At 47.7% G+C, this 27,164-nt stretch overlaps 1 protein-coding gene across 1 annotated transcript in view; it reads right to left on the bottom strand.

Moving 5' to 3' along the window:
- mettl24 (methyltransferase like 24) overlaps positions 1-22,531 on the bottom strand; it is a 28,229-nt gene extending 5,698 nt beyond the window's left edge. The window contains exons 1-4 of the mRNA XM_049002255.1: positions 22,076-22,531; positions 12,041-12,139; positions 9,648-9,787; positions 4,534-4,759 (exon numbers count right to left, since the gene is read on the bottom strand). Of these exons, the coding sequence (XP_048858212.1) occupies positions 4,534-4,759; positions 9,648-9,787; positions 12,041-12,139; positions 22,076-22,363 (753 nt within the window). The 5' untranslated portion in view covers positions 22,364-22,531. The remainder of the gene's footprint in view (positions 1-4,533; positions 4,760-9,647; positions 9,788-12,040; positions 12,140-22,075) is intronic.
- Between the last annotated feature and the right edge of the window lie 4,633 nt (positions 22,532-27,164).

Raw genomic sequence — 27,164 nt, forward strand, 5'->3', positions numbered from 1 at the left:
CCATTCATCCATTTTCCAAACCGCTTATCCTACTGGGTTGCGGGGGGCCCAGAGCCTATTCTAGAAGCAATGGGCACGAGGCAGGGAACAACCCAGGATGGGGGGCCAGCCCATCGCAGACCTTACAGACTATTTACTAGGTAATAAACATGCTACATACATGTAAATGCATGTGTAGACTTGTCTCCAAATGAAAATCTCATGCCAGCCTGCTGACCAAAGTTGACAACCATGCACCACTCAAACCATGCATTTGTGTGAAGCCCCCAAGGTTGTGGCCGCAAACAGTCACTACACTAAATGATAAATGTGTTCTTTATTTAGGAGACCCAGAAGCAGCATGTTCTGCTAACCAGCTAGCTAGCTATGATCCTCACACCCAACTTGCTAGCTATTTGATTTAGCTTTTGGAACATGCAGGAAGGAGGCGGGAGTCTCTGAAACAACTGCATCCCGCCTACAAGATGAGTGTTCCTGGTACATTTGTGTAGATAAGCTGACTGTGTATATGTGACCGTAAAGTGATTTGGCTCATTAGTTTGCCAAAATTCCTGCTCAAGCTAAAAAACAAGGAGAAACAGCTCACCCGTGTTTAACTGTTTAGGGATTTGAGTAATTAGCAATATTTTCTTTTAGTCTTATCAGCTCGAATTCCTCCTGAAAACATCAACAGAGGCTGTGGGAATGTAAAACAGGTCGGGGCAGGGTGGCGGTTTGACCGAAGGCTCAGTCACATCTCAGTAAACTGTTCAGTGGGAGCGGAAATCAGGCAGCTCGGCCCTGGATGACAGCTTGATACCAACATCCAGATCCACACAGACACCAGCCTCACACCCACAGCCATTTAACATTTTCAATGTTTAAAGTCTAACTACAATGAAAACCTCAATCACCATTAGCCCTAAAATCTGTTCATCTGTTCTCAGTGATAGCTATTCAGTCTATATGTTTTGACTAACACAAGGTCATTATATCCACAATACACTGTTTTGTATTGTGATTAGATTATATTATTAGATATCATTAGGTATATTTTACTAAATGACCGTCATTTTTAGGAAGTTCCAATGTATAGAAACCAAGAAATCTGTTTATATATGCAGTTCTTGTCGGTTAAAGCTGCATGACTTCCCTTCATTCCGCACAAAGCCCTTTAGTGAATGTTTATTTCCACAGGGCCTGTATTGCTATTTATTCAGCGGGACATATGTTATTCGTAATATGAATTTATCAGACAAATGGACGTGCAGGAATGTCCCATCATGCCATGGGGACACCAGAGGCCATGAAAGCTTCCAAATAAGGGGGAGATGTGGCGAGCGTGAGCAGAGACTCTGCAGGATTACTCAGGCACGCTGTGGGTAGGCAGAGTCAGACAGGTGTGCAGTCACCTTTCTGGGGCATTTGGCCCCGTACCAGTGCAGGTTCACGCGCTTCATGGGCTCCTGTGAATGCGGACGCTAATTGCAGCTGACGATCGTAATTGAGCACCCGCGTTTCCTGCCACTTCGAAAGAGTTCAGGAGTTCAATGTGCTGGTCCTACTATGTTATCTACAAAGACCCCCGGAGCAGTAAGACTGAACACTGGCCAGCAGACATGAGTCACACAGACCGCTGATAAGGCACCAAAGGAAATGTGTACTTTCACTTCTGCGCAGGATTCTGAGCCCCTGTTTTAAAGGTGAAACAAATCTCTAAGGAAGCCAGCTATTTCATTCCCCTTTGATTTGCTAGTTGTAAGGTTGCAAATTTTCCTGCTGCCAAAGCATAAGGGGAAACCTCAACAGGTGGAGATGGCGGAGGTACAACACCCCATCTTCCACTCCAGCCCTTTTGGTTTTTGCACTTTCACTTTTGTCAGGTAGATGGCGCTGTGGTTAAGGAACAAGACTCAGCAAAAAGCAAGCAAGCAGTCACATATCTGAGCTTTGTGAGCTGCTCTGGATCGGGGAGATGATTAAGTAGGTAATGCGGTTCATAAATGTGAAAGTTGGCTCTCGGCCTGCTTTTGAAAGGCTGCTATAACCAGCACACACATACTTCAACTCAATCTGTTACTCACACCAAGGCAGAAAATGATGTGCAAGACCCACTACACACAAGGTGAGTAAATGCATGGATAATAAAACAACAAAAACATGAGAACATATTTGTTTTCATTCCCAGAGGTGACCTAGGGAGCTCCCCACACCCCACTCCGCATATTTCTCAAATGCTAACGTGTTCCCGTTAGGGACCAGGTCTGTATGCAAACTCACAAAACTGTGACATTTTCATACATTCAGCCCCTTTGTTTCTGCGAGGCTCTGTTAGTGTCATCAGCGTCCCGTTATACAAGGGCCCCTCCCCTAAAGACTACCCAGCCACATTTGCAGTTTATTTTTACATAAGTTGTCACGGTAATGAAATAACACCCACCAATCAATAAGAATCTAGCAGGATTTGATGCCATTTTTAGATACCAAGTTTAGATAATTGAGAGCAGATTTAAGATAATATGTAAAACCCAGTTAATGGAGCAGGTTAGGACCAGAGAAGGTAACCTTAGAATCATTCACCTCCCTTACGATTCCTTTTAGTACTTCCGGTGCCCATTTTTCACAAAGCCAACACACATCAGGACCTGTTTACAGCTATATTCAAGATTCCCTCGTATACAGACCTACAGAAACCAGACAAAAAGCTCCCCTTGTAAATCCATGGGAAAAAATGCAGTGTCACAACTCGCAATTCACTCATAAAAATTCCAGTCTGGCTTCCATCTGGCCACAGACTGAAAATAGCCAGAGCTGCACTGGAAATGTAAAAATAATAATACTACTTGAGATGGTGTATTACGCCTGTCTTGGTAACACCTTCTGTTACAAGGGATAAGGTTATCAAGCTGAATCATGGAGTCCTGCGTGGACCAGTGCTGTTCTTTGGCTCTCATTCTCTGTATGCACACATACACACACCTGTAACTATGTCTTTGTGGGGACTGCTCATTCATTTCTATGGGAAAATGGTAATGCTAACTATGACAGCCTTAACAACAAGTTCCAAATATGATTAAGAATTATTCGTGTTTAAACCTTATGGGAATAAAGTGTGATGGCAGTAATTTTGAGGCCGGGGGAAGATGTCAGTCCTTAACTGGGAGGGCTTTCGATCTGCAGCAAACTGTAACACGTTTGCCTTCATGAAGAGGATCTCAAACTTGAACTGCCATTAAACGCAGTGAAATATGAAACTGAAATAAAAACGTTTATAACAAAATGAATGCGATAACACCATGTTACATTAAAATATATTAATATATATTGGGATTTAAGCTCACCCGGGTTCGAATCTCCGCCTGGGTTACATGTGTGTGGAGTTTGCATGTTCTTCCCATGTCGTCGTGGGGTTTCCTCCTGGTACTCCGGTTTCCCCCCACGGTGTAAAAACATGCTGAGGCTAATAGGACTTGCTAAATTGCCCGTAGGTGTGCATGTGTGAGTGAATGGTGTGTGAGTGTGCCCTGCAATGGGCTGGCCCCCCATCCTGGGTTGTTCCCAGCCTCGTGCCAGTTGCTTCCGGGATAGGCTCCAGGCCCCCCGCGACCCAGTAGGATAAGCGGTTTGGAAAATGGATGGATGGATGGATGGATGGGATTTAAGCTCTTCATTTTGCATGTATGATAATCAGACATTAAGGGACCTATTACAGTGATGTACCTTTTGAATTAACGAAAATGATTGTTAAAAATGTGTCCACCTCACTTCATACTCCGAATGGGGAATGACCTACATGACTTTGCGAGAGCACAGATCCCCCCTCTCCCACCCCCCCTGCTCTGCACATGATGCGGGGGTTGGCAGCTTCAACCAGAAGTTACGGATCACATCACACAACACTCTTCTTTTCACTGACCCCTCATTCCTGTTATTATAGATTTCCTCTCAAATACATGACAGTGATTAATGCACACAAACTGGAGGGTACATCGCCATCCCAGAATGTAGGTCTTCGCGTTTTATTATTTTAAATAAAACTACTGCCTGAAAGCCTCTCTCACTAAATCACCTGCCAGCTCCACTGAGAGAATCTGCCCCTGCATTGATTTAGGCTGCATAACAACGTTTCCGAATTATTAAGTATTCGCAGCAACCAAAGCAGGAAAATATATAGCTGTTTAAGTAAAATCTGAGCTGTGTTGTACGCGTTTGAGTGCCTTTGCTTAATAACTGTCTATTATCTGTCTCTTGAAAGGTAAGAAAAACGGCAAAGGAGGAGCGTTTGTAGGTTGTTTTTACGGCACCATTCATCTGGCAGCTCTCGCCGACAAGAGCCCGAGCGAATCCTGCAAAATCACCTTTCCGTAAAAAAAAATAACAGTTATAGGTGGAAAAACATCGTAAACTGAGGAAGCTGCTCTGCCTCGTGAATACTTCAGACACAATGGAAAGTCGTTTATCCGCTCAAGACGAGCGGAGCCCCCGGAGAGGAGGGCCTGCTGTTTCTGCCCTTCAGTGGGTGGGGGGGGGGGGTACCACCCCAGGTCGCCTCACCGTCCTGTGCCCGAAGGCGCTGAGGATAGTGGCCAGTTTCTTGGCAGTGCCGCGCTGCTGTGGGGGGGGCACAGCGGGGTTGGGGTCCCGCCAGCCCACTGAGAGGCTGTGGTGCCACATGGCGGAGTCGTGCTGGTGACCCCGGGGGCCGCTGGGGTCGAAGCGATGTACCTCACACCCAGATCGCGCCAGGGCCAACTCGAGCTGACGGGCATCTGCACCCAGCCTGAGGGGGCAGCACACAGAACAAGTGAGCTCACACACACACACACACACACACACACACACACATAGAGGTGACTTCACCTTAAGACTGCAGTAAAGATTCAGTTCATGAATATATTACTGAGTGTCTTCATAGGGCTCAGATTTAATATTACTCTCAACCTGATTTATCTTATATTAATACAGAGGTATCCAAACTGCCGAACTGCCGAGGGATTCCAAGGAGGGGGGTGGCTGCAGGTGAGGGGAAAAAAAACTGACGTGGGGGCAGACTGATATCAAAATGGTGACCTTTAGAAATTTCAAACATAATGTGAGCACATTACATGCTGGTACATATTATATGATGTTGACATATTAAAATAATTGATTTCCATTTATTTTTATTCAATATAGTTTGTGTGCTGGGGTAGGAATCAGGACAAGTATATCAACGCTGGTGGGGGGGCGGGTGGCGCTATCAAAAAAAGCTGGAATACCTCTGCATTAATGCAAGAATTTTCTTTTTCGAAGGGGCTAACACCCATTTCCCGTTTACCCTATCTGGGGCTTCACGGCACCCCCGGGGGGCTGTTTTTGTTTTTAACCTTCTCAATCGCTTCCAGACAGTGGCTCTGCTAAGGCAGGGGCATGCTGGGGCCGGCTGTGTCGGCAACACAGTCCACGCAGCAAGCCTGATAGATGACATTCAAAGGCACAACAGGACTCCAACACAACAATGAACCTCCGTGTTAAGCCCACCATCAGGGAGGAGGGACAAAGCAGGTTTTTTTTTGTCCCTTGTTTTTGAGTGAAATGTTTGCCGTCTTGTTTTAATTACAGCTCTGGGATGCGTCCCACACGGCGATTATCCACGGATGGCGCGTTCTCCTTCCCAACAGACGCACATTTCTGGGGCTGTCGTTAATTAATTCACCGTTGCAAGACTGGTGCCAACTGCCAAACGGAAGAGAAATGCTGGACGAGATGGTAAGGCGAGCAGACCCACAAAAGGAGGGGATAAAACGTCTCGAAGTAGCTCTGTTGGTTGGGGTAGGGTGGACAGAATGAGGGTAAGGTAATTAAAGTGGGGAAATTCATCCATCTATCATCCATCTTCGTATCAGGTATACGAGTGGCAGAGAGCCTGGTGCCAGGCAAAGGAGGTGACAACGCCCCCTGCAGGGCACACCTGCTATGGGCAATTTGTAAAATTAACCACATGTCTCTAGACTCCAGGTGGAAATAGGGGCACTCTTGTAACATGGGGAGAACATGCAAAGCCCACACACATGTGAGAAAGTGGCGGATTCGAACCCGCAACCCTGAGGGAGGGAGGTGGCAGTGCTACCAAACAAGTCATAATAACTATGCTTCAGCTGAAGGCGGGAATAAGGGAGTAAAATGTCGGCACACAGAAAAGCAGCAAAACTTCTCCAAATGTGCAGGAAACATCCATCATCCCCCACACTGACGGTGACGTCAATGCCAGCATGTTCATTCTGTCAGGCAGCGTTTAAAACGAGGAATAAGGTGGCCGACAGAAAACTGTCCGGGACGTCTGTGTTGAAAAAGGGGAAACTGCGAACACACCAGCTTTCGTGGGAGGGAATCACAGCATGCAGATCTCCAGCGGGCCGGTAGACAAGCTCCTATTCTCCAAGCCGCTTTGTCTGAATTAATTCTCTGTTTTAATATGAATTATGCAATATGGGGGGGCAGCCTCATGATGGAGAGTCCAGTGACAGGAGTTCAATGCGCTAATTAATTCTGCCGCCCCCCCCCCCCCCCATGCTGTGATATGTGCAAATTGGTATGGTCTGTTTCAGCCCTGACTGAGCAGCAGGAATTCCCTAAGCCACAAGCCACATTGCCCTGCAAGCTCCACCCCCCCTCTCATCTGATTGGCTCTCTTCTCAGTCCCCGCCTCCATGAAGCACTGCCTCTGTACTAGACAGAACGCTTTCCCAAAATCAGATCCCAGCTGCTGCCTAGGCCCCACATCACAAGGCCATTCCGGCCAGAGACGCACTTGACATAAACTCAAAACATGACAATCACGTGTGCAAATGAATTTGGTAGCATGACGGGAAAATCTTGTGCCTTCGCACCCACCCACCCTTGCAGGCCGGCCTCGCCCTGAAGCGGGAACTTGACATTTAGACTGATCTGAGCCATTGTGAACCCAACACCGAAAAAGCCTCGGATATATTAGAGGGATCTTCTCGGGGCGTGACTGGAGACAATTAAAAATTTCACTGCAGCTTCTCGAAAAATGACTGCCAAAGAGGAAACAGGAAGAGCGAAGTGGGGGGGAGGGGGGGTGAGCAGGGAGGGGGGCGGAGCCACCACCTTTGAGGACAGACGGCTGAAGGAACGCAGGGAGCTCTATTTGCCATCTGAGGGGCCATGAGGACACTCTGCAGAACATCCAAATCCATGGAGAAGAGATGTTTACTCAGCACTGGCAGGACACATCCCCCTGGCTTGTACCTCCACCCTCCTTCATTGGTGTCCGGGTAAACAGGCTCCACCTCAAGCGGAATCAGCTGGCGCCTTCACAAAGAGGCCTGACCCACCGCCTGTTTACTGCATGCTTAATCCCCATTGGGTTACAGCATGCAGTGACTGACAGTTTATGGTTAATCCCGCCCCCCATAACATTCAAACTATCATTGTCACCATTCACAGTCAATGCACCTGTGCCATTTCCTAACATCTGCACCAGCCCATACTGCCCCGACCTGCCCCACCCAGGCCCGCCGCCCCACAGCGATCAGGGGGGGCCTGAAATAATGGCATTTAATTTTCAAAATAATACCCGGTAAGGAGTGAAAACCAGACCACAGCAGGCTCTCTCATTACAATCAGGAACAAGTACATACAGCCAAAAATTACTCGCACGCCTTGAAAAAATTGTCAAAAACCCAAATGAAGTTGAGGATTTTGAAGAACAAAATTTAAAAAATGGTCTTAAATGTTACAATTATGTGCGAGTTATGAAAAAAAAAAAAAAAAACATTCATTCAAAACATATCCTGAAATTGTTTTCAAATTATGAAACTTATTGCAAACAATTGAACACCTGGCCGCTGGAGTTTTCTGCTCAGTATTTGATAGACCCTCCTCTGGCAGCGATACCAGCATGCAGCTTCCTGGCTGCTGCAAACAGCCGGGTCAAGGCTCTCCTGTCTGCGATGGAGGAGCTTGTCTTTCAAATTCAACTTTGTTCTTTGGTGGGTCTGCATTTCTTCTCCATTTCAGCCCAGAGGTAACAAGACTGAGATTCGGACTTTGTGGGGGTCACTCAAGCACTTTCACCTTCTTATTGGCAAGAGAGACTTTCATATATATATATAAAATACATATAAAATGCACTAAAATGCAAATTGCTGATGCCGAAAGCGGCTTTGGAACCAATAACCAACACGCTCCCACCACCATGCTTGGTGGTTGGATTTAGGCACTGGGGGCTGTACTCCTCCTTTGAGTTGCGCCACACTCCAAACATGTTGAATTTGGATTCATCCGACCATACAATTGATTCTCCAGAAGCTGGCAGGCTTCTCAACATGTTCTTCGGCAAATTTCAGATGTTTCCGTTTGTTCTTTTTACTTATAAATGGCTTCTTACGAGGAACCGTGCCACTCGGCCCACGTTCGTTCAGCCTGCTCTTCATTGTTTGTGTGCAAACCTGTATTCCAGAAGCCTCCTTGACTGGCTTTGCTATTTGTGTAGCAAACAACTTTCGTTTTTTCACGGCAAGCTCATCGATGTACCTATCTGCCCTTGGACTGGTCTGTTTTTCTCCATCTTCCCTCCAGAGTAATGATTTCACCAGTCGTCTTGAATTTCAGAATGATGTAGTGCAGTGATTCCCAACCGGGGGTACGCGTACCCCTAGTGGTACGCGAGCACATTACAGGGGGTACGTGGAAAAATTTTTTATATTTAATTTCCCTGATGATGGGTAAATATTATCAGCCATTCCATTAGCTGTGCCCTGGTATAGAAAGAAAATCTATCTGGGATGTGTTGCTTAATGAATTAAATGTTCAAGTTATGGAGATTTAATAAAATGTTTTAAATTTGATAATCAGTTGTACGTTCTACTTTTATTGAATCATCAACACATTTGACAAAGGGGGTACTTGTGGTATGAGAAAATCTCTCAGGGGGTACACAATTCAAAAAAGGTTGGGAAACACTGATGTAGTGCACGGTAGTAGAAACTAAGGGCACCCAATTACCTGCCTGTTTGGAGCCCCTGCTGTTATGTGTCATGTTAAATGACCTCTATTATGACTGGGATCTCCCATTGTCACCTATTCATCCAACTCCATGAATGGCCAGGTGTACAAATAAGTATTTGAAGGCAATAAATGACATAACTTGAATACGATTCCAGAATGTTTTGCATAAACGTTGTTCTTGTTTCTTTATATAGCGCACACATAATTATAACATTTTAGACAGTTTTTAAAGTTTGTTCTTGTCCTGAAGTTCATTTCCATTTGTGACCATTTTTTCATAGTGTACAAATAATTTCTGACTACACTGTATTACAGTACATAGATCAGGATAGGGGGGTATTTAAAAACAATCCAGCAACACTGAGTAATCCCAGAACGCTCTATCACGGCACCCAAAAAATAAAGAAGCTTGTTAAATCTCAATATAAAAACGAAAAAAGAAAACAGCTGAATTTAAAGCAGGCCACTTACTTCTGTTTGACACAACGTCAAAATGGCCGCCTGAAGGTGAAGGTTTAAAATCTTTGTGGTTTGTTGCTGCTGTGTAGAACCCAGAAACCCTACAGAGAGCTACATTTGTTCCAGCTGAATATACTGAGGTTTAAGAAGACAACCCCCCCCCCCCCCACCACCCCGACCCGTGACGGCTCTCTCACCCCAGGGAGTAGACGCGGCACTGCCTGTCCCTGATTCGCTGTGCCAGCCTGTAACGTGCATCCAGACACACCTGCCAGGGCCCCCCCAGTTGCTCCAGGTCTGTGGCTGGACCACCTCCAATTGGGGGGGCACAGGACACCTGTGGTGGGGGAGGGGGTGGATATAAGGAGCTCGATCATTCAAGAGTGGAAGTGGAAAAGCTATAGGCTGAGTTATGTAATTTGTACTGGGCCAAAAGCCTGGGGTGGGGATGCGGGGTTATAGTTAATGGGCACGGCTAAAAAGGGGAGGCGAGTGGTTCTAGGACCCAGGGGATTCCACTCCCTGAGTTCCCAGCCAACACCAGCTATAAAAATTCCAGATACTTTACGAAAATATCTGCATTTTTGGTGGGGTGATTTACAACAGCCTGCGTTTTCACTGTGCATTTTCAGCCCGAATTCTCGGGAACGTCAACCCTAAGGCCAGGTGTCAGTCACCACCTCGCACACCGGCCCCGATGACGGCACCGGTCCAGCAGCCGGCCAGGACCTAAACCGGCTCTGCAGATGGCGCTGCCGAGCTGTGTGATCGTGATGCGTTTCCCTGGCTGTGGGCGGTAACTAACGAGCGATGTTATGTGCCAGCTGTGAGTGGGGGGGCCAGGGGCAGAGAACTCCATGGCCCTTCATGGACGCAGAGGCACCGATGAGGGTAGGGGCACACAAACAGCTGTCCTGTCACTATACGGTCATCCAGTGCCGCCCTAGGGTAGGAATGAATATTTCCCTTCCTCCATCTTTCTCTCAGCACGGTGCCCATCGTTCGACGGACGCCATCTGGTAGGCGCTCACACGGCTGTAGACACCGCGGGAGAAACACGAGATACACAGGCAACACAGCTGTCTGACCAATCTTATGGACCCAGATATTGCTTTGTCTTCTGGGCAGGCTTCTTGGACACCGATGTTCACTAGGGGGGTGCCATTTGCTCGGACGGATGGATCCGTTAGGGAGATCCAAACTTGTTGCGCAATACTAAGCCAGGTCCTGCAGTCTTAGACGTGCCATCACTCTTGATTATCCACTGAGCAGGAACCCCAGGGAATGAATGTCTCAGAAGATCCCCTACCAGACAGAGATCAGTAGCATCTCCACCAGGACCATGCAGGACAGCTGGGTGAACGGCATCACTCCCAGAACACACCCGCCTTCCCGCTTTCAGGCATCCGGTCTCTGTGCCATGATCCTCGAGCTCCGTTAGCGCTCCTTCTGATGTGTCCCCGTAAAGCCAGATCCTGAGTCTGAATAACAGGATCAATATCTCCAGATCCTCTCAGAGGGGCCTGGCTCACTCCTGCTCTGCCGCTCAGGCACCGCGGTGTAACAGACAAATACGTGGAGACTTCGCCGTTGCTATCAAATGGCAGATCGATCACGTCTGGGGGAAGAGCCAATCATCTGACAGAACTTCTTATCGACTGTTGGATATACAAGCATGTCAAACACTTCTCCATCTCTGATTGCCTCCTAGTGCATATTTGTATGATACATACGCTTACGCTTTCAGCCCACTTCGGAGGGAGACGAAACAAATCCATCCGACTTCAAAACACTTATCCTGGTCCGGGGGGGAGGCTGGAGCTCATCCCAGGCTGCACAGGGCTGGAGTTCACCATGGACGGGATGACAGCCCATTGCAGGGCTTACACATGCTCTCAGTTACACACACACTGCAGGCATTTCAGCTATACCATTTAACCAAACTGCATGACGTTCAATTCCTGCGGGGGTGGGACAGTGGTGCAGTGGTTAGCACAGTTGCCCCACACCTCTGGGACCAGCGTTCAAGCCTCCACAATGGCTCTATGTGTGTGGGGTTTGCATGTTCCTCCTGTGACGTTGTGGGGTTTTCTCCAGTTTCCCCCCACAGTCTAAAAACATACTGAGGCTAGTTGAAGGTACCAAATTCTCCACAGGTATGAGTGTGTGCAATGGGCTGGCCCCCCCATCCTGGGCTGCCACCCTGCCACGCACCCGTAGCTTCTGGGATAAGCTCTGAACCCCCTGCAACCCTGAAGGAGACAAGCGGATATAGAAAGAGAGTCGATCTGATGCTTGCCATGCGACTGAATTTCATTCCCTACTTTGGCAATAAAAATTTGGATCCTCCCCCAATGAAGCAGAAAACCACAAGACCTAAAAAAAAAAAAAAAAAAAAAACACCATCCAGACATGTGGAGAAGTGATATTCAGCAGAGCCAGGCCCAGGCGTGAGTTTGGGAGATCAACACTGTGGATTGCGGAGGCCACACACAGACTGTGGGTGTCTGAAAAACACGCTTCAGGAGATACAAACGACGAAGGCAGTGTCATGGATGCCTCACAGCTGTTCCCGGTGACTCTGACTCACCTGCAGGGTCTTTATGTAGGAGAGGAATCGTAAGGCTTCCTCCCGAAATGTGTGTTGTGGAGCGGCCCAGGGCTGCAGCTCGATATGCCAGCGTGGAATCTGTAGACAGAGCAGAAGATCCAGGGTTTACCAAACAGCTTTCATCCTCCACTTGACCCTCATGCCACCCCAGCTCTGAACAAGTGCCAAGATATGGCCGTCTTCAAAGCCTGATTTCTCGTGGTTTTTATAAAAATGTAGATTTTTGACAGTTTTTTGGTCTGTTTTCTTTTCTCCCCTCTGGGCATAACAAACACTTACTCGGTAATTCTGGCAATAAGGGGACGGCAGACTCTGTGAACACGAGCGTTTTCTCCGCTGGAAGTCGAGACATCAGCAGCTAAATGCTTCTGCCTGGGAGTATTTCCACGTTCTCTCCTTTTATAGAATTATGCAAATGACGAGGCTCGTCTCCAGGCCTCCCTGACACTTCAGATAAAACACAGAGCCAGCTGGTGTTGCGGGCAATTAAACAGTACAGATCAGTAATCGATTAGAGGCATCAGCACGGACAGGGAGCAGCTGTGGCTAACGCTGCTCACCTTCGGCTATTAAATATTGGTTAAACACTCAAACGCGCACCCGTCTGTTCCCGAAGTTCAGAATCGCCAAACAAAGCCTCCAGCAGAACATCAATAAAACAAATGACCAAGCAAACGGATCCAGCCAAACAGGACTATCCTTCTCAGTGGGGAGTTTAAGGGAGTTTGGCTGCAGCCCCCTCCCGCAGCAGACACTATACAGCCTCCCCCCCCCATTTCCCACAATCCTTAGCAAGAGAGATGAGGTCTTCCCCAGGGCAAATCGTAGGAGTCTGCATTCAACAGCTGTAATGTGGTACACACACACACACACACACACACACACAGATTCTGGCAAGACCTCAGGTCCCCACATTGGAAAAGCTGGTCTGGGTCTGGCATGGGGACCACATGAGTACATCACAGCATTGGCATGATTTCATTTATAGCAGAAGGCCACTGGCTTACGTTTTTTTAGGATCCTGGTCCATGCCAGTACTGGAACACATTATTGCTGTTGCACGTCACTGAGTAGGCACTTTATAAAAGGCTGTTTAGGTCTGCTGCCCATCAAACCCCCATTTGGAGTTTAAAGTTCAGGATTTGCACTATTACTGCATACGATACACTTCGTGCTTTTTTTAATGCCACCTGACTCCACCAGAACTTGGCAGAACAATTCCGAATGGTTTCAAATCTAAGCTGTCCACTTGCGGTTCCCATACCTTGAAACATTCCTGGTAACTGCAGTCCCTTTCATACCTATTGAAACCTCTGAAAGAATTAGTCCAGAACAATAGCGGTTGAGCAAAGTGTCCAACCTGATCCGAAGTCCAGGGGCCGCGGTGAAGCTTGCATGCAGACTGAAGGATCCACATGACTCTTCTTTATTCAGATACTCAATGTATATTCATGTGATACCGCATGTTTGTTTTGTAGAAATCAACCCAGATCTCAAGGCGAGCAGAGTTGGGGCTATTCTGGAATGCATTTGTCAGTTCCAGTCCATTTCTTGATTTGGATTGGAATCGACGAATGCATTCCGGAACAGCCCCAACCTTGAAGGCCAATTCTGCAGTGGTGCATTAAGGCCACCCAACTCCTACCAAAAAGACGTCACCAAAGTCATTAGTCGATGATATTTTGATAACCGCCCTGCAGCTTATCAACGGTGCCTCATGACAGAGATCAGCCAGTGGCTCGTGGCTGCACGAGATTTTCACGAGTAATAATCACAGTCCCTGCCACCACTTCCCAGTCAGTTCCCACAAAGTGAGCACAAGGTTCCAACTCCCGAGGTCTATGGTGGAGTGAGTAGCCTGACTCTCTCAATAGTGCCACCTATTCTCCATCTCCCCCCCCCTTTAATCTCCCTAGCAGTTTGAGCACGATAAAATAACTTCAGCAGTGGCCCCCCGGGGCCTTGTGGAGCTCGCTCCTGACGATCCACCAGCCAGGTCCCTGTGGATGGCGGAGCTTCCCATTTCACGCTGCTGCTGCACCTCCCTCTCGCTTAAACCCTTTTTTTCCAACACAGGAAAAGATCTGATCCTTAATTCAGAGGTCTGGACTTGAGCAGAATCTAAAATCGTGGTACTAGGACCTTGCAACGGAGGCTCCGAAGCACGACTGGGAGGAGTTGCAGGAAAAGGAAAACGTCAGATAAGATTTCCGGCACAGGGCATCCAGGAGGGTCCGTACAGCAGGCACAGACAGCGGCCCTGGTGCACACAGCAACCTACTAGCAATTTTTTGCTTCACTGATGTTGCCGGCCAGAGAAAATTACTTTTTCCTCCAGCTGGATGCTTTGCTGGAGCTGAAGTAAGTTACTGGCGGGAACAGCGGCCTGGCACTCGCCAGGAGCCAAGACTGAACGCTGGACTGCAGGCCCGTATCCTGGCTTCCCTGTTACCTGCTGCGCTGAAGTCTCAAACCATAACCAATGCAGATATATACATTTTACAGAAGCGCTGAACACTCTGACTGCGGTGTATGGACCCAGTATTGGCTGAACCACTGACGGATCTCACCGCGTACACATCCTGACACAGGATACGACGAGCAGGGTCTGAGGACAGACGGAACTATGGACGTGAATCAAATGGGGTCAGCTGGAGGGGGTGGGATGGCGGCTTTGGGTTGCTTAGCACCCTTTGTTACGCAATCCGAACAGGCACCAGAGTGCGGATGTTAAACAGGGCAGAAAAAAACATGGTGACGGCCAGGTGCAGGCAGTGCCGCGGGTGGGGATTAATCATTGGCACTGCGGCATTGTGGGATATCAGTCAATGCCAAATAAAATACAGGGGATGACAATGTGAGAGAATGAGAGAAATGGCCTTTGGATTCCCCGCAGGATGGAAGGAGACGGCCCGTCATGTCTCCCTTGCTACCGAACGACCGTGTAACTCCATATGATGCTCACCTTTCTCTGACTTTGGACTGTCACTGTGATTGCCCCTTGGCCCCATTCTGGGCAACTAACACAAAGCTCTGCTTGAAGAAAAAAAAAACCCAAAGAGACACATTTTGCACGCCCACGTATAAACACACCCACTAGCCCCAGCGAAGACCAGGCCTGACACAGCCAGCCACCATTAGCTGCAGCCTGAGCCCAGTGGGGTCAAAATGTCCTGGGTATCTGGGCGGCTGTGCATCTCCGCGCCTCTCATGGCGGATAAGTGAGGAGGCGGAGGGAGAAGCCCCCGTAAATGTTTATGTTGCTAACCTGTTTCAGCCAATCAGCCGCAGCCCCAAGGATCCGGGCACACTCCCACACAGCCAATCAGCAGCATGCTTCAGCCCAAATGGAATTCCCTTCTTCCCCAAAGGCACTCAGCACAATCACTGCTTTTATATCTCTGACAGGATGTCATATAGCTATCATCCACAGAATCAGACAGAGCTGGGATCCCAGGAAACAGACGGCAACGCAGTCTGACAGTACAGTTCGACAGTGTCAGTCAGCACATTGGCTCAAATGGCCCCAAAAAGCAGGATTGCTAGCCAAAGAATCAGGAGCATCATTCATCAAACCAGTCAAGATGAATTTGACAGAGCCTACTTTTTGCCAACATGTTAAAGGAAGGGGCGAGGCAACTGGTCACTCTGGGAAATGCCGAAAATAACTCCCTAAAGCACTTGCGAGCAATCTGCTGGGTACCATGAAAAAGCTCCGGTGATGCTGAGATGAAAGAGGACTGCTGAGAGATAGAGAGAGCGCCATGGTAACAGAGTCTGCTGTTCAGGGGACCATCTGGCGTCGCTGTGTGATCTACTCAGCAATACCTGCCCTTGGCCGATGGGCACAGAGCTTCAGCAGTGACATCTGGGCTCCAGCCTGATTTGCCAGCTGGACCACTGCAGTGCACTGGAATTCCCCGTCTTTGCACAGGTGGTTTCCCTCTGGCCACGGGCCCACCTGGCTAGACCCCTCCCCACAAGAAACGACGTTCTGCCCACCCTGGAAACAAACACAGGTCGCGTGGGGGTGAGCTGCTTCACCGTCTCTCTCTCAGCCACCTGTCTGACCATGTGACTCTCCAGTCGGGGGGGGTTCAATGCACGGTGGAGGTCACTGACTTGGGACGTCACACCAGAACATCCTCATCAAAGTCAGGACATCAGGACATTCCACCGTGGAACAGATGCTCAGAGACAGAAGTGAGACGTTTGCGGATTTTAGGAGCATTTCAAAACGGCAACGATGACCCAACAGGAAGCAAAAACCAAGATGAGCTACCAGACTTCAGACCAGAGTGGTAGAAACTTCCATTTATTGCATTAAATAAATCATAAGGCCCAAGCCCCAAGACAAACAAACAAACAATATTTCAAGTAATGATGCTTATTAGCTTACCAACACAAGGAGCAATTCTTCATGCTCCTAATTAAGGTTCATATGGAAGAGCTCTCACCAGATGGATATTACTGGAAAGTTATTGATCCATAACCATTAAACATTGTATAACTACACTGGTGGAAACCAAGCCTGCTGAAAATCCTAACCCACCTGAGAACTTTTTCCATTTGGTAACACTTTCACAAAAGGGCGTTTTGCCTCGGTGCTGGTATCACACACCTTCAGCGTTGGGAGGTTCAAATCCCAGTTCTATATATGCGAAGATTGAACGTCCTTGCTGTGTTGTGTGTTTCCTCCTGCAGTCCAAAGATATGCAGTTTGGGTGATCGGTGCCTCGTAAATCCCCTGTACTGCTTAACTGAGAGAGCATGTGCCCGATAACAGACTGGCATCCAGTTCGCGCTGTACCCACCAGCCCTGTGCCCCCCTAACCCTAACCAAGAAAAGCACTTAAAAGATGGACTAATAATACTTGATAGAATCTGGTTTGATTTTTATCCTGCTTTAATCATACAGGTCCCGTGTAGCTGTAAGCTAACATTGCATGTTACAGAATTATACTTAAATAGCTCCATCAGATTTGGGGGTTAATTTATTACATTTAGAAGTGTCATAATCATAAGGTTAACTCCATTATTTTATATAAAGCCTACAGGAAAAAAAAAATGTCAGGCAATTAATTAGAGTGAACTGTTAAGTAAAAAGCCAACAATTAACTGGAGGAAAGGATGTTCACAGATGAATGTGCTACCGACTTCCAGATTGAGTCTCAAAAGGTCATACAGGCTCTGTCTCGGGGTCAGTGTTACAGAAAGCCACCCCACCACCAGTGTCCTCTGATGGTGGAGGGTCGTAGTGTTTGAGGAAGTTCTTGGTCGCATGAAAGTGGCGTGGCACCTCATTGGGTGACCTGCAAGGCTGACACAGGCAAAGCCACACCCCAATCATCACACAGGAAGTGACATCACGGTTATGAATGAATGTTATATTTATATAGTGCTTTACAGAACAATGGAGAGCCACTTCAACCACCACCACTGTGTAGCCTCCACCCGGATGATGCAACGGCAGCCATTCTCTGCCAATAAAATTACCTAAGCTAAGGCGATGAAGGGGCAAGAGAGAATTTACGAAACAGATGAGCAGGAGTCCAGATTTGAAAGGGCCACAGTGAGCAGTTTATTCAGGGCATCAGGGTACCACCTCAGACTCAGGAACGCGGCTTTACGTCTCACCCGAAGGAATCCGCCGTCTTTACAGCACAGTCAGATGGATTACCTGGCCGGAACTGCAGGCCGTATGGCTGCTGTTTTAGCAATTCTCACTCAACGACGCCCCCTGCTGCCATGACAGGCCGACGGCACCATGTCCACGCTTCGCGGCCCGCGGCGGACAGCAGAGGAGCCACACCGTATATCATTAACCCAAATCTTTCAACTCACAGCATGCTGGTTGCCATGGAAACCACCCTTCACAAGTCAAATCACCCTCCTGACAGAAAGAGCACCTTCCCTGCGCTCATTTCACATTCCATAGGTTCCACATGGCGTCCCACGCTGGGAAACACGCACGGGGTTCTCACCTTCAGCGGAAACATGCCAGGAGTTCCTGACCATGAGGGCAGTTACGTATTTAAACCCCCGTTTTCATGCTGCGGTCTGGGGGGATTCTCAACATATTCAGATATTTCCATTTTTCAGAGGGGGGGGGTCTGTTCTTCAACAACCGGTTAATAAGGCCCAGCTGCAGGAAAATATCGCTGCTGACAAACAAAAATGTTTCTCTGCAAATTAATTAGGCAAGCAGGCAGACCGGCTGGATGGAAGCAGTGAGTAAGAATGACAGTACACTTGTCCTCAGAATGAAGGGCCGGGCTTTCGCGACTCCAGAGAGGTTTGGTGATAAAATGGAAGGTTCCTGTAGTGAGAAACCCCCCCCAGGCATGAAAGGCTCCCTTCTATGTCAATGGGTGTGGGTGTGAAGGGAAGGGGGTATGTTGCCCAATGCTGATATTTCACACAAGCTGGAGTCTCAAACGATGAAGAGCAGGGCCCTCACAATAAAGAGCTTCGTGGAAACAGGGGACTGGTGACTCGCCCCATACACAGCGGCCACCGACAGGCGCCAAGATGGCTGACTGGAATCACGTGACGCGGCTCAACGCAGAGGTCAAACCCCGGAGACCATCGTAAACTACACCCCCACATCTGACAACAACTCACCCCGAAGCCACATGCCCCCTCCCGTCCTGCCCCCCCCCCCCCCCCCAGATAATGTGCTAAAGGTCACACTCCATCAGTCAGGAAACTTGCCCAGTCGCACAAGGCCGATTGCAGTCGATATCTCATCATGGGACGACAGCAGCGGTGACAGGCAGAGGTCCCAGACCCCCCCCCCCCCCCCCCCACGACTTCTAAAGTTAAGGCAAGGTGACAGACGGAGCATGTCACCCGTAGGTCGGGCCTGACTGTCACCATGACGAGGCCTGGGTCAAGACCGACAGCGCAATTGCAGCCGATCTCTGCGCCGTGATTCTGCCTCCCACAGACTCGGGGGGGGAATCCCACAGCAGCTCACAAGAGAAGCATTTATGAAAAATTTCTGGGAAGGGGCGGGTCGAGATGACATTTATACATGGCACTGAAAAGGCCGTTTCTCAAATGAAAGCAGAGAGGCGACAGAGAGTCCTGTACCGCTCTTCAACTGTATCACTGATGATGGCCCGGGGGGGAGGAGCCCTCTCCAATCAACAACAAGATCCAGTCCTGTGACTAAAGGGTTAAGTTCTGGTGACAGGAGGGGCCAAATGAATGCATGTATAAGTAAAAGTGTGAAAGTGCAAAGAAACTTCCTTTTCACGGGTCCAAAAAACCAAATATTACCATGACAATGAAATGACGTTGACTGACTTTTGACAAACTACTAACTTTGCTTTTTGTTTTCCCCCATAAGGAGCAAACAGAAGGTTCTTTTGTCCTTCTGTTTGTGTGGGTCCAATGATGGCTGAACACCCGAGGCACACACTCGGAGCACAGCCGAGAGATGCTGGCGTGAATGCGGCCACGTGTGGGATTTTGCCAAACGCGCAAGGACTTGGGCTAATGGGTGCAGCTAACTAACTAAAGCTTGTCAGCCAATCAGGTAATTTTGTAGGACCACTGATTCAGAGCAGAGCCACCACCACCCCCCGCCCCCCCTTCATTCCTGCATTGACACATTTTGGCAGTGGGTACCACCTTGCTTCCCTGAACAACGTTATCGCACCTGACAGCCATGCTGAGAGGTCAATATAAGGGGGGGGGGGGCATGTCAAAGCCAGGGCTGTCAGTCCATCCTGTCAGAACCCATCTTGGCCCAGAACACTAACAGGTGGAACCAGAACCTGATGTGTGGACTCAACTGATGAATCATGAAGTGCACAGGGCAGCCTGACAAAGGATGCATTGTTTACAGAAACTCATTCTCTGTTCTGGCTCCTTTTCAACCTGAAGACTGCAACCTCATACCAGCTTTCAAAATAAATAAATGATGTTTGATCTTCGACGACAGGATAGCCACCTGGCTCGGCACAAGCTGCAGACTGTCCCTGTCTTCCAGCTGAGAGTCTAATCACACACCCCGAGCAGCTAGCGTTAACTGCCAGGTCGGTAAAACCAAGAACTCAGCATGAATCCCAGTTTACTGACTCACTCAACCAGTATGCATCAAACCAACCGCACCAGATGGGCAGGATTCTCCACAGTCATAAAGGCATGTCAACCACAACCTTAAATACACTCAAAGTTACTGTTTTGATTTGGGATAAATATTTATTCCGCTTTGTGTACGTCTGTTTACATCTTCCTGCTCTTTCACAGGGGTCAAAGGTCACTCTCAGGACCAGCCAATCCCTGAAAGAATGGGAAAATGCCCCCAGTTGGTGAAGTGATTGCACCAACCATCCCTTATTGGTTGCCTTCATAATCCAGTAATTAGAGTTTACATTTTTTAGATTACATATGATTCTATACCTGATTTGTTTTAAAAGACCCACAATAAGAATAGCATAAAACATCTTGGCAAAACAGAGCAGAAATTACATAGCCAGTCTTCATTAATGCCTGAAAACACTAGATTGGCCACTTCATTAGGTACACCTAGGGAGGATTGGATAAGACCCACTTTTGCCTCCAGAGCCATTTCAAGAATGAATGAGTTTATGCAGAGAAGCCATTGTGCACGCCATTGTTGTACTGAGCTGACATTTTTTGTGTCTTTCCTGTTAGCTTTTCAAGTCAGACCATTCTCTTCTGACCTCCTCATTATAACTTGGTTTTCAGAGGACCTGTTACTGGATGAATGTGTTTTTGTACATTACTGCGTTCTCCTCTGAGAAAAAGCTGCCTTCTCTGGAAGCAACAAATCTGGAACCAACAATGGAACCGCATCCAAAACCATCGTGATGCTCAGCCAAACGGTAAGTGAGCCTCCTAACCCTGCTTGTGTGGTTTATATACTCGGTTGCAGCCATGCGATTCGCTCTTTGGGGGAACGCGCGGTTTGCAATGACAAGCAGGTGTTCCCAGATGACCACTGAGTGTAAATAAGCACGCAGACTGCTGATGGATTCAACTCAAGGGTACGGCAGTCACTCTTACAGCTGGAAAAATTCTCATCATGCACCACGATAATATATGTCATTGCATCTTGTCCGTGTATTTATTGCTATAATTGCATTTACTGTAATTTAATTTGTAATTCTGATCAGTGTTTTGTGTTTAATTTGTGTTTTCCAGGAGCCAGAAGGATATCACTGCACAGTGGAACTGACTGTTCACTGCGCGTACGACAACAGCCCCTCTTTAATTTTGAAGGGGAATTAGAAATAAGAACCAGCCTTTGACCTTTGGTGACATTTCTTAACCGCTGCGCCACCCACTGGCCACAGCGCTCCTGCACAGACAGATGAGGCCACAGAGGACAGATAAGGAATACAGAACTGACTTCCATCTTCCACACCTCCCCCTTCCACCCCCCGGCACTGATGATCCCAGCCAAAGGCAATGCATTCCTTCAAGGCTAATTTTCCATCACTGTTCGGAGTTTAAAAGGGCGCAGTGTTGAAGACTCCTGTCAAGACTGGAAAACTCGGAGTGTGCCAGCCAGATGGTGCCTGTGGAATCCAGCCACTGTGCCCCATCGGCAGGTACATCAGCCAGGCTCTCAACCACTACCAGGGGTTACCTAGAGTTTTCTAGTGGTTAAACAATAACAAAAAAAATGTAAAAAACACTGAATGGGTCAGCTGAGCCCTGCAGAAAAATACAACACTGAGACGAGGAAGGTTTAATGAAATGCAGCTCCATCCCTTCTTACAGCTGGAAGTGCATGCACCCAGCTCAGGCTTAATCTAAGCAGCGTGTTGCCACGTGAACCAGCGGGCACCCATCTGCGGTTTAGACACGCCCCCCTTTGCTCGACCCCTGCTTTCTTCACTACTTCATCCCCTGCTGTTTATCTGTGGTGTCTTCGGGCACTGGCTCTTGCTGACTCCCCCGGCCAGGAGCCCCGCCCCACACCCCCTCCTTGCTGATCGGCCTGTTTGCGGACCACCTGCCCCGGTTGGCACTCACCTTTCTGCGAGGCACTGCGAGCGGGCAGGAGCTGGAGGCCACAACGGTGCTCCCGGTCCCTTTGCCCTTCCCCAAGGCTGGACGGATGGTCGGTCTCCACGGCGATGGGGTCCTCCTGCTGGTGGGTTCTGCCCTAGACAGTGCCCGGGCTGGTGAGCCATTCGGATCAGCTCGAGACGGCCAGGCCCGCCTGCTGAGTTGCAGGTAGATGTGGACGATGAGGCAGAGAGTGGCCAGCAGCAGGCAGCCCCTCAGCACCAGGCGCCAGTGCCGCCTCTCCCTGGCCATGCCACCGACAGAGGACACCCTCAGTGTCCAGCCGCCCTGCCCCAAGGTCCGGCTGAGGATCTCTCCCCAGCAGGGGGCCCCTGCCGGCGGCTCAGCATTACTGCTGATCCAGGATGAGCGACCAGGCCAATGTGCCGCCGTTCGCTTCAGGAACTCCTTTTCGCTCCTCTCCTCCGTTCCTCCCCCCCTCCAGCACCTCCCCCAAACACAGCCCCGATCCCACCCTCTCCCCATCCCAACACTTGGGTTTCATTGTAACTTAAAACCCACCATGATTACTCCCCCCACCCGAGGGGAACTGGAGGCCTGGCAGTCAGGCACGCAGCTTTGTTGAGAAAAAGGAGATCGACCCGGGACTGAAAGACGGAGCAGGCAAGAAGCGGAGGAGCGAATAAAGGACAGAACAGGCAGGGAGTAAAAAGGGAGGGGGGGCTGAGAGACGTGGCAAAGATCAGAATGGGAGGGGGGCACAGAGGATTATAAAATGTACATCACCAGTGCTACACAACCTCTGCTAAATCTCGGAGAATATGTTGTATTGATTGATTACATTTTTTCTACAACTGGCCAGCAAATTATACAAAAGCTATGAGGTACCTCTACAAAATGCCTTGACCACAAATCTGAAAACAGAAAATAAGCCAGGTCAACCATTATCACATTATTTAAAAAAAACAGTTACCAAGAGCTAATTATATTGAATGGAGTTTTCCCGTTTCAGTTATGTCACATTATATTTGAATTGAACAGGGTAAATAAAGACCACGGGGAACATAAGTATGCAGCGTTTTGTCATAAGAATAGTTGACAAATTTTATCTTGTTTAGAATCATAACCCCCTCCACCAACCCAGGCCGATTAAAATTATTATTCAATGTGATTATGTGTAGCATCAAAACAAGTCTCTTGTTTGACTAATGCTTGTTTGCAAGCAAGCAAAATTAAGTAAATAAATTGCACCGATACACGGATGAGCTGGCTTCGCCCTAATAAACCAGAAAAAAAAAACATTTCGCGTGAAAGTCAGCGGCAGTCGGAAAGGAAAATCCGAATACGAGGTACAACACTGCCCCCTGCTGTACCATTTAGAAATTGCAAGCTGATACGGAAAAGAAAGGTCGTCTTGCGCGAATTTGCAAATGGAAAAACGATGGCGCAGTCGGTTCCTTTTCCTTTGACTACGCCTTGTGGAAATATGAAGGGCACAAATGATGCGGATCCCCCCGTGTCCTGACTCTTGGCCCCGGTCGTCCTGCCGCCCCCCTCCAAATATTACAAATATTACACGGAACAGGCTGCACCCCTAACGGTGCACGCTGTACGGATGTATCCGACACTCGCGGTTCTCGGGTGTCACGGTGTTCATCAGTTTAATATATAACATGTACTTCACATCGCAATTTCACCATCCAGGGTGAGCTATATTCGCACCGATGGGATAATGGACCCTTCGCAGCTTATATGACTAGGTTCTGGAGCTTGATGTACTTCCAGCCGCAGGAACATCTTAGTTAGTATCCACTTACTCACTGTCTGCCATTATAACCATCTACTATCGGTAGCACAACTCCATCCGTCTGATATGACACAAGGAATATATTTAGACGACGATCTCTACTATATTTCCCCAGTATATTAAGCATGCAACAAACTGGCAGAGTAAATGGTTTTACTCGAACGAAAAACACAGGCCTGCGAATGAAAGACAATCTGAACTCAACGAGTGGCGAAAGGGCGCCACCTACCGCGCACGTGTAATGCAGCTGGGCAGAGAGTTCATGGGTAACATTGCGACTCATTCGCAGATACTTAATCAGGTACCCCATTTTAAATGAATGTAATATTCAAACATACGGAAAAGTTTCTGATAAATGTTGACGTAAGTCGCAATAATTTCATGCATTTTTATCAAATTTATGACAACTGTACTCAGACACTCATACTGTAACAGAACGGCTGTTTCTTTTTGAGTGTTGTTCTTATTTCTCTTATTTATTACGTAAACTTATGCTGCTAAACAGAGATCGAGCTGCTAAACTGTTTTTCACTGTTTCTGTAATAGTGACAATAAAGATCTATCTTAACTTTAAAGATGAGTTAAGGCAACAAGACACTGAAGCTCGTTTTATTTTAACACATATAACAATAATAATAAAATATTATTATTATTGGTACAAGGATCTAACAGCAGTATAACCGCACAGCGAGAAGAGACAGGATAGTTGTAAACACAGACCAGGCCGGCTAAATATAGCACGGCCGTAACCACAGACAGATCGGAACATGAGCCAATTGAACGCTATGGCAGCATTTTTAGATCTGCAGAGCTAAGTCAATACACCTGTCCTGAAAGCCGGAATCCCCCCCTCCTAGGGTTATAACACGCCGTTCCTGGCCTCTTACGCTGACCTTAAACCCTCCCATACTTACAACAAAAATTATAAAGTGAAAACACCATTTCTCCGTTGGAGTCTTACCGTCTTAATTCGCAAACAAATCAGGCTGCACTCACTTGTGTCTCAAAAAAAAAAAAAAAAAAAGACATCGATAACTGTAACTGCTGCCACATATGTATGTGCTTTTGGTAACATTCTGAAATGTATCGATACACAGAAATAATACTACAGATTTTCAAGGACTGATGTCCGCGAACAGCGTGAAGCTCCCGCGACACGCGACTCTCTGGGTAATGGACGCGATGCGATGTAACCAGCCTTGTTTGTTAAAATTTAATAAAAGTTTCAGGGCAGTTCCTAGAAATTCATTGCACTGATCTATCCAGTCACATAGAAATGCGGTGTGTTAATGCAAGGATCGTCCAAACGAATGAACAATTAATAATCCTACATATTTATGCGTTTTCACACTCTCCATTATTGCTAGGGTGTTGTTGGAGATTTTGGGGCCAATGAAAGGATGCATGAAATTATTGCGACTTACGTCAACATTTATCAAAAACTTTTCCGTATGTTTGAATATTACATTCATTTAAAATATAGGTCATCAACCCAGACCAATTCAATTGTGTTACAACATTTTTAGGCCCCCAGTCACTAAGGGGCCCTTGGAATAGTCCAAACTCCCCCTTTATACCACCCCCTGATTATTAACCTTGACCTCTGTTCTACTACGAAACTGCATGCATCACCATTCCAAACCAAAGGGACACGCTTAACTAGGTTACAGGTTATCTGTCATACCAACATGCCTGCTGAGGTACAGCTATAAAACATACTTCAAGCCTTATTACTACCTTACTGGTTGCAGCTTTGTTCACCTCACAACCTTCAAACCGAGTTCTCTGGAAGGAATCTAAGAACTGCAATGCAATAGGCCTATAGTGGGCTTTATGCCTTCAGACAACAAGCTGTGTAGTGATGCATTTATTGTGTAACATAATGTATTAAAACACCTAGGGTGTGTATTTACAACATACACTAGTGCAGTGTTTTTTGTTTTTTACTACAGGCACAATAATCTGAATTTGTTGAAATAGAAATCATGGCTTCGTTTAACCACTAAACCCAAAATCTACGTACCACTTGGTCCCGGTCAGTGTCATGGGGTGGGGGGGGGGGGGGGGTCTGGAGACCCCACTTTTCTGAGACTCCACTTACCCTAAATCAGCATTTGCCAACCGAGTCCTCAGGGAACCCTGGACAGTCCACGTTTTTGCTCCCTGCCAGACAGTCCACGTTTTTGCTCCCTGCCAGACAGTCCACGTTTTTGCTCCCTGCCAGACAGTCCACGTTTTTGCTCCCTGCCAGACAGTCCACGTTTTTGCTCCCTGCCAGACAGTCCACGTTTTTGCTCCCTGCCAGACAGTCCACGTTTTTGCTCCCTGCCAGACAGTCCACGTTTTTGCTCCCTGCCAGACAGTCCACGTTTTTGCTCCCTGCCAGCTCCCAGCCAATCAGGATCATCGAACACCTGGTACAGGTGCGCTGGGAGCTGAGAGGAAGCAAAAAACGTGGACTATGCAGGGTTTCCCAAGGACTAGGTTGGGAAACACTGCCCTAAATGCACGAAGCATCCGAAAGAACATGCTAATACAACAACACGTGGGTGGGATTGCCAGCGATGCATCATCGTACGTGCTTAAATTAAGGATCGATATATTTAGCACTTTCAATGAAGCTAACATTTTCATTAGTGAGCTGGCACTAAATCATTCGCGATATCCAATACTGGCATGGTGTCACTCCGCCTTTAACCTTCCTCAGAGTAAATAAGTCGGACGGAAACAGTATTTTCCGTTTGCCCGCACTTACAAGCTCGTTACATATCATAAACATCACCGTTATTTCACTGAAAAGGCACAGCGGCAACGTAACCTAATTGCCGATACGTGGAAAGAGCACCCCCCCCACTTCAGGTCAACCACATGCTACATGGGCGTGGCCCAGAGAGCCATTCCCCTATTGGTCGGCGAGGAAGCCGCAGCCTTCATACACGCAACAGCAAGTCTAACTTGTAGGTAAATCAGAAAAATAATAATGCAGCCCATAATAATTATGCAGTAATAATAACACAAACTACATACAGTACTGTATTGCACCTCGAGCTGATGAACCGCTGAAACTGCACAATGTTTTCACGAGCGTTTCAAAGTAGTGTTCGTTATTACGAACCATAGTATTTAACCCAGTAATGTAATTTAAGGCTTTATGTCAGTCCATCGTATGTTGGCCTATGAGTTGTCCGTAAGTCGGTTGTTCTTATCCCGGGGACTGCCTGTACTAACATTATATTATATATATATATATATATATATATATATATATATAAACAAAGGATGAGT

Source organism: Brienomyrus brachyistius, unplaced genomic scaffold (assembly GCF_023856365.1).
Source record: "Brienomyrus brachyistius isolate T26 unplaced genomic scaffold, BBRACH_0.4 scaffold66, whole genome shotgun sequence".
In the NCBI taxonomy this organism is placed as follows: domain Eukaryota; kingdom Metazoa; phylum Chordata; class Actinopteri; order Osteoglossiformes; family Mormyridae; genus Brienomyrus; species Brienomyrus brachyistius.